This window comes from Anopheles moucheti, chromosome 3 (assembly GCF_943734755.1).
Source record: "Anopheles moucheti chromosome 3, idAnoMoucSN_F20_07, whole genome shotgun sequence".
NCBI lineage: Eukaryota > Metazoa > Arthropoda > Insecta > Diptera > Culicidae > Anopheles > Anopheles moucheti.
The window spans coordinates 53642597-53657594 of NC_069141.1; the positions used below are offsets into that span (position 1 = coordinate 53642597).

At 45.1% G+C, this 14998-nt stretch overlaps 4 protein-coding genes across 4 annotated transcripts; 2 read left to right on the top strand and 2 right to left on the bottom strand.

Moving 5' to 3' along the window:
• Window positions 1-18: 18 nt before the first annotated feature.
• LOC128302837 (uncharacterized) lies at window positions 19-804 on the top strand. The gene has a single exon (XM_053039685.1). It carries the CDS (start codon window positions 19-21, stop codon window positions 802-804), a length of 786 nt encoding a protein of 261 aa, XP_052895645.1.
• Window positions 805-973: 169 nt separating this feature from the next.
• LOC128304401 (putative nuclease HARBI1) lies at window positions 974-2456 on the bottom strand. The gene is made up of 3 exons (XM_053041588.1): window positions 1662-2456; window positions 1499-1595; window positions 974-1426 (listed from the first exon to the last, which is right to left on the bottom strand). The coding sequence occupies exons 1-3, from the start codon at window positions 2417-2419 to the stop codon at window positions 974-976; spliced, it is 1308 nt and encodes a 435-aa protein (XP_052897548.1). The 5' UTR covers window positions 2420-2456.
• A 444-nt stretch (window positions 2457-2900) lies between these two features.
• On the bottom strand, window positions 2901-6078 carry LOC128303920 (heat shock protein 83). The gene is made up of 2 exons (XM_053041007.1): window positions 5902-6078; window positions 2901-5506 (listed from the first exon to the last, which is right to left on the bottom strand). The coding sequence occupies exon 2, from the start codon at window positions 5504-5506 to the stop codon at window positions 3365-3367; it is 2142 nt and encodes a 713-aa protein (XP_052896967.1). The 5' UTR covers window positions 5902-6078; the 3' UTR covers window positions 2901-3364.
• Window positions 6079-11349: 5271 nt separating this feature from the next.
• LOC128303918 (putative inactive tyrosine-protein kinase Wsck) lies at window positions 11350-14023 on the top strand. The gene is made up of 4 exons (XM_053041005.1): window positions 11350-11603; window positions 11688-12589; window positions 12693-13369; window positions 13444-14023. The coding sequence occupies exons 1-4, from the start codon at window positions 11380-11382 to the stop codon at window positions 13933-13935; spliced, it is 2295 nt and encodes a 764-aa protein (XP_052896965.1). The 5' UTR covers window positions 11350-11379; the 3' UTR covers window positions 13936-14023.
• The last annotated feature ends 975 nt before the right edge of the window (window positions 14024-14998 follow it).

Consider the following 14998-nt stretch of genomic DNA (forward strand, 5'->3'; position numbering starts at 1 on the left):
ATATTAGTTAATACAAAAATGAATAAACGAAACATTTGGAAGTATGACGAAACGAAGGAAATGCTACAGATCATGCAAGACAACAGCTATGCCGGTTCGTTTAGCAGCAAACACAAACAGAACATGGAAATTTTCCGACAGATTGAGAACAAGATGATAGAAAGTGGGTATCGCTACAAAAACTACATGCAGATCGGTGTGAGATGGAAAAATTTGAAAAATCTCTACATGAAGGCGAAGCGCAGCAATAGCAAAAACGAGCAGCAACTCTTTCCGTTCTATGAAGAAATGGACTGTCTGCTAAATAGTTTGCTGGTGAAAACATCCAGTGAAGAGTATTTATGCAAATCCGATGCCGAAGAGACTATCACAGCAGCGGAGCATTCGATGGATCTGTTAAGTAACGCAAACGAGGATGCCGCTCCCCAACCACAAGCCACAGAACGATCAACTGTCAATCTAAAAAGGAAGCATACTAACATACCAAAAAAGATGCCCAGCACCAAAGTGGGGATGCGCTATGGTCCTGCACCGCAATCTAAACCTGATCGGAACAGCAAACTTAATGCAACGATTCCGATGAGCAAACAGGAACTTAGTGACGAGTTTTATCGTAGCCAGAAGCGATTGATCGATTACGAGTTCAATCTGTACGTTCGCAAAGAGGAAGAATTTATCGATCGAATACACGAGACAACGAGAACCATGCTTGAGGAGAGTATGGACACATTCTTCACCCGGCTAAAGGACGTGTTAACCAACCAATCGGTACAGCATGTGGATGTGGTCGAAACGTTAGAGTAAAAAAGGTTGCAGCTATTTTTACCTAAAACAGCAGACTATATGCATCTAATCTTTAGCATGTAAAATAGTAACGTAAAAGCAAATAAATGGAGCTGTTTCGTATCAACACAGTGGGGTATTTTTTTTTTTTTTTTGTTCAAATTGTTATTAAAAACCTCTGCGAATATTCTCAGTCCTCGTCATCCACGATAAGAGGGAAATGGTCGTACATATATGTACACAAATGGTTTCTCACCTCTTCCCCGTAAATAGACACAATCTGGCAATCCCAGTGTGGCTGTTCTGGTGCAACGTCCTCTTCATTGTGACACTCGTTCCATGTATCTAGGTACGGGGAATCGAGCTGTTCGACGATATTGTGCAGTATGCAACAGGTAATGATCACCTCAGAAACCGTACCGAGGTCTATGGAACGATTCAACACCTTCCAGCGTCCAACCAACCGATCAAATGCCTTAGTGATGCAGCTTCTTCCTTTTGCAGCATACACATTAAAGGAGCGTTCAGCATGGGGCATACTTTGACCCAATGGATAAGGCGTTATTAGCCACGGAAGCAGTGGATATTTACCATCACCCAACAGCAAAGGTGGAACATTGAATTCGTCAATGGTTTCATGAGGCTGAAAATATGACCGAAGAAAGAGTTTTCTTTTATTATAAAAGAAATCGAAACTTCTTGGTTCGTAACTTACTGCTTCCAATGGCTCCATCCGTTGGTATAATGTAGAGTTTACAAGCATATCGGCAACGTTCGTGCGTCCTGGATGTTCGCACGATATATCCACAAAGCTGTCAAAGATTAATTCCCCATGAAAATTACAATCGATACAACTATTCTACAACGAAATACGGTACCTTCCCTTACTGTCTACTACCGCTTGCAGTATGATGGAACTCCAGCCTTTACTGTTGATGTACTGCTCCGTTTCCTTTCCTGATTGACTGATGGGAATATGTAAGCATCCCACAATTCCAAATACTTGTGGAATCCCAGCAAATGCTACGAACTCATTCGCGGCATCTTTAATGCTATCGTTATCTAGCGGCATTTTGATTACGCTGTCTCGAAATAAATTTATCACAGAACGACAAAACATTTGCACACATTCCTGCACGGCGGCCGAATTAACACCAAACATTGTGCCCACCGACGCGTAATCCTTTCCGGAACCAAGAACGTAGATTGCTATCGCTATTTTCAACCTTGTCGACAACAGCAGAGGTATTCGCATCAGCTCAGGCTCTAGCTTTTCAAACAAATACTGAAATGTGGCATAATTCATGCGACACTGTTCGAACTGCTCATCGCTAAACTCATGCTCGGAATTGGTGGGCGGTGAGTCCCAAAGTACGCGATGGTGTTTCCGAAGAACATTACCCCGTCTTGTATTAATCAGTGTAACGTCCATCAGCAGATAACGCCTAGTACGAACGTACAGTGCGTAGTTCCGGTACAAACGGTGCACCAGTTTCGAGAGGAACCGACGTCTCATCCGCACTATTTTATCTCGCTGGCGCTTTAGATGCAGAGCTATCTGTTGCTGTAATATCGTTCGGTACTCATCGACGATCTGCACTATGATGTTGTTGGGCGTCCTATCGGTTTGTTCCATTTTAAATGGCCCGGTAAAATTATACCTTGTCCCTTTATGTTTCTCCACCAGGAACGGTTTATTGTTATTGAATGGTTTAATGACATTTAGCTACATACACAAACCAGCCAAGATCGCTATAGTACAAGTTTGTCGAAAGTTGTGACACACAAAATGTGTCAACCTCGACCTAAATGAGACACTGGTGAGGTAGAAATGAGAATATATGAACATATTTATCTCACTACTGGTTTTGGATAAGAACATGACTGCCATTTGAACCAGAATTAGATACATCAGAGTTGGTCGGTTGAATGGTGGGTTACATTAGCTTTTATAAGTTATGCATTTCTCATATACTTTCCTCAGGTTCCTGTATAATAGATAATGCAGTAGTAGCATCGTTGCAACAAAAACAATTAATGTCATTCTTTGAATACTGTAATGAAAATTTCTCATACCAAAATTTCGATCCACATCAAACAACAAATACAAATGTGTTTAAACCTCTCAATGTATTCTTCACACAAAATTTTCCGCTAGAACGCGGATAAGCAGTATTCATTTTACCATAACCTGACCAGTAAATACTATTGTTAACAATGTAAGATTCCTAAATGAATATAACAACCGAGCTGATTTCTAGTAAGCCAACATCTGGAAAAGTTAGGGTAATCAGGTTAAATGTGAAAGTACTTAGTGAGACTTGAAATTTAAATTCCTTCAAAGAATTTCCACTGTACACACGGTAGGTACACAGTGAATGGTCACTTGTAATAAAGTTAACATTACGTACCAACGTACACCTGATTCGCTTCTGTTCGATAAAAACGAGTTCGAGTTAAACGATAGTGAAGCTAATCTTTCAAAAACTAACTAGCGTAACCGAATTATCTTTGATGATAGTTTTACTTAACTAGCTCAGACTCTGGCAGTAAACAGGGGTATCTACACAATGCTGCTTATTTAATCGACTTCCTCCATGTGCGACAAATCCTCCGAATCATCGACCAGCGGTGGTGCATCTCCAGAGGTCGGTGCAGCACTGCTGCTCTCTTCTGCCGTCATTGGCTCGTCGTCGTCGATACCCAGACCCAGCTTGATCATGCGGTAGATGCGGGACGCGTGGTTTCCAGGTTCGTCCAGCGAGAAGCCCGACGAAAGAAGCGCCGTCTCGAACAACAAAATAACAAGATCCTTCACTGCCTTATCGTTCTTGTCCGCATCCGCTCGCTGTCGCAGCGTCTCGACGATAGCATGATCAGGATTGATCTCCATATGCTTCTTGCCCGCCATGTAGCCCATGGAAGATGAGTCACGCAGCGCCTGTGCCTTCATGATGCGTTCCATGTTGGCCGACCAACCGTACTGCGACGTTACGATACAGCAGGGCGAGTCTACCAATCGGTTCGATACCACCACCTTCTCCACCTTGCTCTCCAACACCGACTTCATCACCTTGCACAAGTTCTCGAACTTGGTCTTGTCCTCTTCGCGCTTCTTCTTCTCAGACTCATCTTCTGGCAGCTCGAGCCCTTCCTTCGTCACACTAACCAGCTGCTTGCCCTTGTACTCCTTCAGCTGCTGCGTAACGTACTCATCGATGGGTTCCGTCATATAAATAACCTCGAAGCCACGCTTCTTCACACGCTCTACAAACGCCGAGTTCTTCACCTGCTCGATGCTCTCACCCGTAATGTAGTACACTTGTGACTGGTTCTCCTTCATGCGGCCAACGTAATCAGCCAGCGAGCTGAACTCGTCCCCAGAAGCTGACGTGTTGAAACGCAACAGATCGGCCAGCTTCTGACGGTTCTGGCTGTCCTCATGCACACCCAGCTTCAGGTTCTTGCTGAACTGATCGTAGAACTTCTTGTACGTCTCCTTATCCTCGGCCAGCTCCTCAAACAGCTCCAGACACTTCTTCACCAGGTTCTTGCGAATCACCTTCAGGATCTTGTTCTGCTGCAGCATCTCGCGGGAAATGTTCAGTGGCAGATCCTCCGAATCGACCACTCCCTTGATGAAGTTCAGATAATCCGGAATCAGCTCCTCGCAGTTATCCATGATGAACACGCGGCGCACGTACAGCTTGATGTTGTTCTTCTTCTTCTTGTTCTCGAACAGATCGAACGGCATACGACGGGGCACGAACAGCAGTGCCCGGAAGTCCAGCTGGCCCTCAACCGAGAAGTGCTTCACCGCCAGATGATCTTCCCAGTCGTTGGTCAGGGATTTGTAAAACTCGCCATACTCCTCCTGCGAGATGTCGTCCGCATTGCGCGTCCAGATGGGCTTCGTCTTGTTCAGCTCCTCGTCCTCGGTGTACTTCACCTTCACAGTCTTTTTCTTCTTTTCCTTCTTATCTTCTTCCTCGGCGTCCTCCAGCTTTGGTTCCTCATCCTTCTTGTCCTCTTCTTTCTTCTCCTCCTCGGCCTCATCGTCGCTCACCTCCTTCTCGCGCTCCTTCTCCACGAGCAGCTTAATCGGGTAGCCGATGAACTGGGAATGTTTGTTCACAATCTGTTTCACCTTGCTCTCCTCCAGATACTCCAGCTGATCCTCCTTGATGTGCAGCACGATCTTAGTACCGCGACCGAGTGGCTCACTGGAATCTGAACGCACCGTGAACGATCCGCCAGCCGATGATTCCCACACGTACTGTTCGTCGTCGTTGTTCTTTGATGTCACCACCACCTTATCAGCGACCAGGTACGCCGAGTAGAAACCGACACCGAACTGACCGATCATGCTGATGTCCGCGCCAGCCTGCAGCGCCTCCATGAACGCCTTCGTGCCCGACTTGGCAATCGTACCAAGGTTGTTCACAAGGTCGGCCTTCGTCATGCCGATACCGGTATCGATCAGCGTCAACGTGCCGGCTTCTTTGTTCGGGATGATCTTGATGAACAGCTCCTTGCCCGATTCCAGCTTCGAGGGATCCGTCAGCGACTCATATCGGATCTTGTCCAGCGCATCGGACGAATTCGAGATCAACTCACGCAGGAAGATTTCCTTGTTCGAGTAGAACGTGTTAATGATCAGTGACATAAGCTGAGCAATCTCAGCCTGGAATGCAAAGGTCTCGGCTTCTGGTGCTTCCGGCATCTGGAAAGACGAAACAAAAATAAACGTCGTAACATAAGAAAAGACCTCGGAGACCAATACTAATTCCATGTAACACACGACCCAGAAACAAAGACACACTTTGAGGACGATTCCTTGCCTGAACCGTATGCCCTTAATTAGTCAGCATGACATATCGATTTCGTTACCGTACCACACCACATGCTGCCGCTGAATATTGCTTGCATTCTACAATTTTCAACACTTTTCAGACTACATTGACATGGAATAATCCTTCACCAGGAATGAATGATGAAACGCAAGGAAAGAATTTATCATCGAGAGGGATGTACGATGGACTTTTCAGCGAAGCATCTGTCCAGTTTTGCCACACAATTCTACACACTGATTACACACTTTTTGTTGCAAATGCTTACCTTTGATGAGTTTTTTGGCTTTTCCTACGGTAAAGAAACAATCAATCTCACTTTCACTCAGCTTTAGCTTCTTTTACAACTACAAGTTGTGTGGTGCACTGTCTTTTTCGCTGTACTTCCCGCCACGTGCTTTCTGCAGACCGATTTTATAGATTACCAAAGGGCTTCTGGAAATTTTCAACCGCACTCTGCTGCTGCTTCAATCTTGCGACCGGCAAATGTTCGTGTCGAGCCGACGCCAGCAATTGGGGTGGGGATGGATGAACTTTTCTGCTACCCACAAAATGCTCGACTTTATCATGCAGTTTTGACGAGATTTGAATTGACCGCTCAGAGTGGTTTCGAAGAGCATCTGCCGAAAATATAATACGGACTTAAGTTATTTAACATTACGGGCTTAAGTTATTTAAGGCTTAATAACAATGATGTACACGATGGATTTGTCGTTCAAGATATAATTTTCTCTGGCCTCTTTTTCGTTTCACAAACTGCCAAAATGCTCCAATGGCAACGAACTCCCACTTTGTTTTGGGTTGTGTGGATGTACAGCAACACTTAGATAGCATAGTGTTATTTGCGTATTGTACAAAAATGTATTTTGCCCTTTTTCCATAAACAATCACATTTATTGTTAATTGTTTTCGTTAAACCGAAAAGCTAGGTTAGGGTTATCCGCGCCAAAAAGCTCGCCGGCTTCGCAATTGACAGCTCGATTTGTTTGAAACAGGGGAAGTGCAGGAACAAATGTTTCCCCAGACGGATGAACACAATGCTTCCAAAGGAGAAGTTAGGGCGTTCGGCTATTTCCTGTGGATTGTTCGGCTAGACTGTACATTTGCAGGCGAAACGCTCTAGAACCGTCTGGAACATTCTAGAAGGATCTCGACGGTTCGGAGGGACTGCTTCCGTTATCGGTCTCTCTCGCGCATAGTGACAGCTGCAGTAACTGAAAGAAATCGCACATCTACCATCGGTCATAGCAAACTGTTCCGTTTCGAGAAAGATCTCGCTACTGCTAGATACTGATGCACACATTTATATTAAAGCAGGTGTGTTCTCTGGCGAGTGTTCATTCTGTAGAAAAACTTAGCCGCGAGAAGATCTGAGCAAGTGAAGTGCGATACCGTGCGTGTGAATCTAAGGAAATATTTCTGCATCCGGTCTAAAGAGAACCGAATTTTCCGAATTGACTGTTTGGTTGTTGAGCGAATACATCACTTAAAGTTAGCAAGGTACGTATGCGAATATCCAGTAGATGATTAATTGATTCCGTCAAATCGTTAAACATGTGAAGAGGAACTGCGAATGCAGAAAATAGGTTTGCAATTTGATGCTTTTGTAAAAGCAGTTTCGTTACCGTGAGTTAATGAAAATTCAAATTTTAATATTACTCCTGCTTTGATGCACAGTTTCCCGAGTTACGCTAATTTCTCTGGCACGCATTATTCGTGTAATTCAGGAAAAGACTGCATACAGGGTCTGATCGTTCCTCCGTTAATAAAAATACTGCTTAGCGATGCAGTTGTCCATACATTGGTGTTTCAAATTAAAACTTCAAATAACCTCCTTTCGAAGATATGTTTTTTTCATTAGAAATATCTAATCGAAGAGCACTAGGAGTATGGTCTGGTTCGTTCTTTTACATATAAAAATCTATATCATAAAACAGCTTTCAACACATCTATAAACAGTTTATTCAACATGTTAATAAAAAATGTTTTTTAGGGTTTTAACCCAAATGAAGATTAATTTCTGATGATTAGTGATGATTACTGCGGAACAAACAGTAGAAAAGTCTCCAAAGGTCTAAATCAAAATATGTCTTGTTTATATTACGTACAAATTAATCTTTCATTCTGTTCGGTGTAACGATTCACCAACGAAAGAGTAATAACTAGCTTATTAGACTTATTTTATCACTTAGTCGTAGTGTGTAAAGAATTGTAATAAGGTTTTAATCAATTTTATTTTTTTTTTCAGATGCCGGAAGCACCAGAAGCCGAGACCTTTGCATTCCAGGCTGAGATTGCTCAGCTTATGTCACTGATCATCAACACGTTCTACTCGAACAAGGAAATCTTCCTGCGTGAGTTGATCTCGAATTCGTCCGATGCGCTGGACAAGATCCGATATGAGTCGCTGACGGATCCATCGAAGCTGGAATCGGGCAAGGAGCTGTTCATCAAGATCATCCCGAACAAGGAAGCCGGCACGTTGACGCTGATCGATACCGGTATCGGCATGACGAAGGCCGACCTTGTGAACAACCTTGGTACGATTGCCAAGTCGGGCACGAAGGCGTTCATGGAGGCGCTGCAGGCTGGCGCGGACATCAGCATGATCGGTCAGTTCGGTGTCGGTTTCTACTCGGCGTACCTGGTCGCTGATAAGGTGGTGGTGACATCGAAGAACAACGACGACGAACAGTACGTGTGGGAATCGTCGGCTGGCGGATCGTTCACGGTGCGTTCAGATTCCAGTGAGCCACTCGGTCGCGGTACTAAGATCGTGCTGCACATCAAGGAGGATCAGCTGGAGTATCTGGAGGAGAGCAAGGTGAAACAGATTGTGAACAAACATTCCCAGTTCATCGGCTACCCGATTAAGCTGCTCGTGGAGAAGGAGCGCGAGAAGGAGGTGAGCGACGATGAGGCCGAGGAGGAGAAGAAAGAAGAGGACAAGAAGGACGAAGAACCAAAGCTGGAGGACGCCGAGGAAGAAGATAAGAAGGAAAAGAAGAAGAAGACTGTGAAAGTGAAGTACACCGAGGACGAGGAGCTGAACAAGACGAAGCCCATCTGGACGCGCAATGCGGACGACATCTCGCAGGAGGAGTATGGCGAGTTTTACAAATCCCTGACCAACGACTGGGAAGATCATCTGGCGGTGAAGCACTTCTCGGTTGAGGGCCAGCTGGACTTCCGGGCGCTGCTGTTCGTGCCCCGCCGTATGCCGTTCGATCTGTTCGAGAACAAGAAGAAGAAGAACAACATCAAGCTGTACGTGCGCCGCGTGTTCATCATGGATAACTGCGAGGAGCTGATTCCGGATTATCTGAACTTCATCAAGGGAGTGGTCGATTCGGAGGATCTGCCGCTGAACATTTCCCGCGAGATGCTGCAGCAGAACAAGATCCTGAAGGTGATTCGCAAGAACCTGGTGAAGAAGTGTCTGGAGCTGTTTGAGGAGCTGGCCGAAGATAAGGAGACGTACAAGAAGTTCTACGATCAGTTCAGCAAGAACCTGAAGCTGGGTGTGCATGAGGACAGCCAGAACCGTCAGAAGCTGGCCGATCTGTTGCGTTTCAACACGTCAGCCTCTGGGGACGAGTTCAGCTCGCTGGCAGATTACGTTGGCCGTATGAAGGAGAACCAGTCACAAGTGTACTACATTACGGGTGAGAGCATCGAGCAGGTGAAGAACTCGGCGTTTGTAGAGCGTGTGAAGAAGCGTGGCTTCGAGGTTATTTACATGACGGAACCCATCGATGAGTACGTTACGCAGCAGCTGAAGGAGTACAAGGGCAAGCAGCTGGTTAGTGTGACGAAGGAAGGGCTCGAGCTGCCAGAAGATGAGTCTGAGAAGAAGAAGCGCGAAGAGGACAAGACCAAGTTCGAGAACTTGTGCAAGGTGATGAAGTCGGTGTTGGAGAGCAAGGTGGAGAAGGTGGTGGTATCGAACCGATTGGTAGACTCGCCCTGCTGTATCGTAACGTCGCAGTACGGTTGGTCGGCCAACATGGAACGCATCATGAAGGCACAGGCGCTGCGTGACTCATCTTCCATGGGCTACATGGCGGGCAAGAAGCATATGGAGATCAATCCTGATCATGCTATCGTCGAGACGCTGCGACAGCGAGCGGATGCGGACAAGAACGATAAGGCAGTGAAGGATCTTGTTATTTTGTTGTTCGAGACGGCGCTTCTTTCGTCGGGCTTCTCGCTGGACGAACCTGGAAACCACGCGTCCCGCATCTACCGCATGATCAAGCTGGGTCTGGGTATCGACGACGACGAGCCAATGACGGCAGAAGAGAGCAGCAGTGCTGCACCGACCTCTGGAGATGCCCCACCGCTGGTCGATGATTCGGAGGATTTGTCGCACATGGAGGAAGTCGATTAAATCGTCAATAGTAAGGGAAAAAGCTTACGCTTCCGTTATCCATGAGAAGCGTTTCACACATGCCAGTCTCTAGATAATATTTGTACAACAATTCCAAAGGCTGAATTATGAAAAAAGGCGGTAACGCGAGATAGGTTTTGATATTATGGGTAACAGGGTTGGTGGGTGAAGAAACAATAGGATTCAACAGTGTGTCCAGTGAGCGCAGTGTATGGAAGAGATACAGATGTAATGTAGTTTTCGTTAATTATTTCTTAGTATTCTGCTGATTGCATACATAGCCTAATTTGTTTAACCACATCCCTTACCATTGATTGTTGGAACAATTTTAAGTTCAACCGCGTTTTAGCGGATCCAATGCCTAATGAATAAAGAAATATTTTTAATCGTTCTAAAATTAATTTGCTTGACTTGGGCCTTGTTTCTCTTATATCACTTGCGTGAACTCTGTTACCTGATGTATTAGTTGCTGGTAAATGTGATCAGTGTTTGGTCATTTAAACAGTGAAGTCAATATAACATTTTATTTTATTTCACATAGCCAGCCCAACTGAAGCCTGGTGAATCAAATCCGCTGTACGAAAGTAACTTCGTTGTGCAACTCGCAATGCTTTTCATTGTAGCAGCTCCTCCATTGTCCTTTTATATATGCTATGCAAAAAACTTTCTGAGCATGTTCTTCTCGAACACGGCTAAGAAGATTTCGCCAGTTTTGGATTCCATCAATTCTATGAATGAAAAAGAAGAATTGCTTCAAATAGTGAAACATTAAACTGAAAAGTTGGTTAATTTATTATTTTCAACACAGTCGCAAACAACTTTTTCAGTTCTATAAACCTTTTGCCCTGGTTGTTGCGTGATCTTTAGAGATCTTGGCATATGCTCTCACACGCACACGCAGGTAAAGTTTGTTGACGCGATGATGTTGATCGTGCTTTGTTTTCCACGGAGTTCTTTCTCTCATCTCGCACAAGAATGTTTGTGGAAGATGCGGGCAGCATGGGTGGTGCAGGCGGAGGATAGCAACGGTTGCTACAGTCATACGGCCAAACGATACACACCCGTCAGGTGTGCGTGTGTGTCGAATACCTCACTCGATCTGTTGTACGTGATCTTGATGCACCATTTGTCGTTGCAGCCTATAGACAAAGTGCATCTATTACCAGCGGCATTATCGTGCTGGCTCCGTTCTTTTAGGGTGTGATCAGGTGCAATTAGAGTGCGCAGTAAACATTAAAGGAAGTACATCGTTGAAGTTAGCAATCGCAGCTAGTTCTGCCTGCGTGTGTGTTTAATACGGTCAGGGTTTGATTCGGGATGGCAGCATAAAAGTGTGTCAACAGTGGATAGTTAAAGATGCCATCTACCCGATTGGCGGTCAACCCGATGGTCGTTTGTCGTCGCTGGCGGACTTTTGTGCTGTTATGCTTAGCAGTGCTAACCGTCTTCATTAGCATAGCAGATGCAGCAGAAAAAGGAGCTTACTTTGGTTGTTATGAGCGCGATCGTTTTGCTAGGTTGGAGCTGACGACGGAAAACCGAGATGAGTGTGTCGACAACTGTGAGAACAGTTTCCATAGGTAATACTTCATGGTGACCTTTTTTCGGCGGACCGTTATGAATGGTTGAGAAAATAATTGTTTTCGTTCTGTTGTCTCCTTTAGATATGCTGTGCTGTCCGGGCAGCGGTGTAGCTGCACCAACACAATCCAAACGCGCATTGTCGAAGATCGCGAGTGTGATCTGAAGTGTGGCAAGCAACCGGACGAAAACTGTGGAGGAGTAAATGCCCAAGCTGTCTATGAAACGGGTGTTGATGTGGCCGGACCAGTGCGTAATTTACGCATTGATGGCGAGCAGAAAGAAGATACTATAGCAATCCGTTGGGATCTTCCGGCCGATGATGGGGTGATGATAGATGAGTTTGAAATCGTAGCCCAAGTCACGCGTACGTATGCCAGCTTCCGGATATATCCCGTACGATGGTCGGTACACAACGTCTCAACCGGATTTGAGCTGTCCAACTTACAGCCAGGCACCGAGTACAACATAACGGTGATATCCGTTTCACCAAAAGGTCCCGGTGGAAGGTCCAGTATTGCGGGTAGTACAGAAATCGGACGTCCGGATCCGGAACCCGAAGAGCCTATAATTCTGCGCCGGTTTGAATCGACCATACTGATAGAGATTCCGCGAGCAACGAACGATAATGGACCGGTCAATTACTACCGCGTGGTGGTGCACTATGTCAATAGCGAACTGATCCAGCAGATCGACGAGAGTCAGCTGAACACGTTCCAGCAGTCGAAGGAAAACAAAGTACCGTACTATATCGCAGCCGAACTGGAGATGAAGGAGGACGAATCATTACAGTTCACCGTGGGCGATGGACGCGAGTATCGAAGTTATTTCAATCCGCCAATTACGGCTCGTACGCACGTCCATATATCGATCGGTGTTGTGAGCATCCTCAACCATATGGTGAAGGTACGGTACGCCACGACGACACACGAGCAGCATCAGTACCCAGACCACCATCATGTGAATTTAAAAACGGTCGAAATTGGTAAGGTTCTATTTGTTGCAGGTTTTATGCTAATCCCAAAAAACGACTCAAGTTGAAAATCTTGATTTGTATGATTAATGTATACCTTAATGTATGATTTCAGAGCGTAATGAAACTCTTATCACGATTCTGACCACCGCCTGCATCTTGTTCGGCATCGTTCTAACGGGGGCCATCATTCTGTACGTTTATTTGCACTTCAAAACGCCTGCTGCTAACACACGACCATTTGGTGACCATCACGAACTAACACTGCAAGGCCCCATACTGGAGGTGGAAAACAACGGCTATATGCCGGACATTTATGAACAGCGAGGATTTGAAGCGGAACTGCGCGACATTATCGATGGGATGGATGGGTCAAAAAATCACGCTCGGAAGTACCTTAGTCTGGATATTAATCGTGTACTGGGCAGTGGAAAGTATGGGGACATTTTGCTTGGATCGTTGCAGCTCCAGGAGCAGGATATGCCAGCCCAGGTGCATGTCATTACGGACGATATGGAGAGCGTCGATCAAATAGCGTTTTTGAACGAATTCCGACGGTTAACGGCACTGACCGAGCACGCTAATGTGATCTTGTTTTACGGTGTATGCGTTACGCCCGACTGGTGTTATCTGCTGTTCGAGCAGATGCAAACCACACTGAAGCAGACGCTGCTGAACGCACGCGTGCCGGTCAATGCAAATAGTGTAAAGTTTTCGACCGTGTCGGAAGAGATTGTGGTCAATATTCTTTGCCTGGTGTGCGATGGAATGCAGTTTTTAGCAGACAATAATGTAGGTGGTACATCACTCAACGAGAGAATTGGAGCTGAATTCAATTTTTATTTTTGATTTAAAATTCTTTGTAGGTCGTGAGTAAAAAGTTATGTGCCCGTACCGTGTACGTGAATACCAAGTTCGAGGTAAAAGTAGGCGCCTTTGGACCACCGCTGTACGCCGAAGATACGGGCAGTGCGATAGCGATTGCACGCTGGCACGCACCAGAAGTAATCAAATTCCAGAACCACTCGACCAAAAGTGACGTCTGGTCGTTTGGACTGTTGATCTGGGAGTGTTGCTGTCTCGGTGCCACGCCTTACGGCACCACGACAACGGACAATCTGTTTGCAGCGATACGCGCCGGCCAGAAACCTGAACGTCCGAGCTTTATGTATGAGGATCTATACCAGTTGTGTATAAACTGCTGGGATGTGGATGCCAGCGATAGGCCAAGTTTTGACGATTTGCGACGCTACCTACGGCAGACATTACCGATGTTGCGGTATTTGTTGTCGTTTGAGCGCAAACAGAATATTCAGCTACCACCGTACTTACCTCACTTGGAAGCAGCAGCAGAATAGCGGGGAGGAATTCTTTGAACAGTATTTCCGATAATGTAACTTTATTCCGTCCAGGTCGGAAAATGCACAAGCACATTCCGCGCTAACGCTCTCCTAGGTTTTTTTTTACCTAATGACAAGTTTTTAACGTTTTATCGATCATTTTTATTACACTAAATAAATAAAAGTTTTGTAAAAAAAGCATGTCAGCGTCAGCATCTGAAGGTAAAAAGAAATAATACATTATTTGTCCCTGGATCACTTAAGATCGTTATGCATCTCAATTCCATATTTCCTCTTCACCATATTTCAAATCACTATACATGATCATTCAAACGATTTTGGTATCGAACGGACAAGGAAAATAATGTTTTGAATGTTGCGTTTGACATGAATGTAAACAAACAACTGTCAAAATTCCCAATGACAACGACAATCGCAAATACCGGCAATTTTTGAGAATATCTGCGAAAAATACGAAGACATTTAACTATCGTAAATAGTTCAACATAATCAACAAAATGTTCTTAAATAAAACTTCGAGAAAACGTGTTACGATAATTAATTACACGTACATGAAATTGTTCGTCATCGCTGTCACTTTGGGCATGCGAGCGAGACCGATAACGGAAGCAGTCCCTCCGAACCGTCGAGATCCTTCTAGAATGTTCCAGACGGTTCTAGAGCGTTTCGCCTGCAAATGTACAGTCTAGCCGAACAATCCACAGGAAATAGCCGAACGCCCTAACTTCTCCTTTGGAAGCATTGTGTTCATCCGTCTGGGGAAACATTTGTTCCTGCACTTCCCCTGTTTCAAACAAATCGAGCTGTCAATTGCGAAGCCGGCGAGCTTTTTGGCGCGGATAACCCTAACCTAGCTTTTCGGTTTAACGAAAACAATTAACAATAAATGTGATTGTTTATGGAAAAAGGGCATAATACATTTTTGTACAATACGCAAATAACACTATGCTATCTGAGTGTTGCTGTACATCCACACCACCCAAAACAAAGTGGGAGTTCGTTGCCATTGGAGCATTTTGGCAGTTTGTTAAACGAAATAGAGGCAAAAAAAATATATCTT

Coding starts and splice junctions, on each gene's coding strand:
- LOC128304401 (XM_053041588.1), bottom strand. CDS start 2,419: ATGGAACAAACCGATAGGACGCCCAACAACATCATAGTGCAGATCGTC. Junction 1,596..1,661: donor GTAGTAGACAGTAAGGGAAG/GTACCGTATTTC, acceptor AATCTTTGACAG/CTTTGTGGATATATCGTGCG. Junction 1,427..1,498: donor GGATGGAGCCATTGGAAGCA/GTAAGTTACGAA, acceptor TCATATTTTCAG/CCTCATGAAACCATTGACGA.
- LOC128302837 (XM_053039685.1), top strand. CDS start 19: ATGAATAAACGAAACATTTGGAAGTATGACGAAACGAAGGAAATGCTA.
- LOC128303920 (XM_053041007.1), bottom strand. CDS start 5,506: ATGCCGGAAGCACCAGAAGCCGAGACCTTTGCATTCCAGGCTGAGATT.
- LOC128303918 (XM_053041005.1), top strand. CDS start 11,380: ATGCCATCTACCCGATTGGCGGTCAACCCGATGGTCGTTTGTCGTCGC. Junction 11,604..11,687: donor TGTGAGAACAGTTTCCATAG/GTAATACTTCAT, acceptor TGTCTCCTTTAG/ATATGCTGTGCTGTCCGGGC. Junction 13,370..13,443: donor AGTTTTTAGCAGACAATAAT/GTAGGTGGTACA, acceptor AATTCTTTGTAG/GTCGTGAGTAAAAAGTTATG.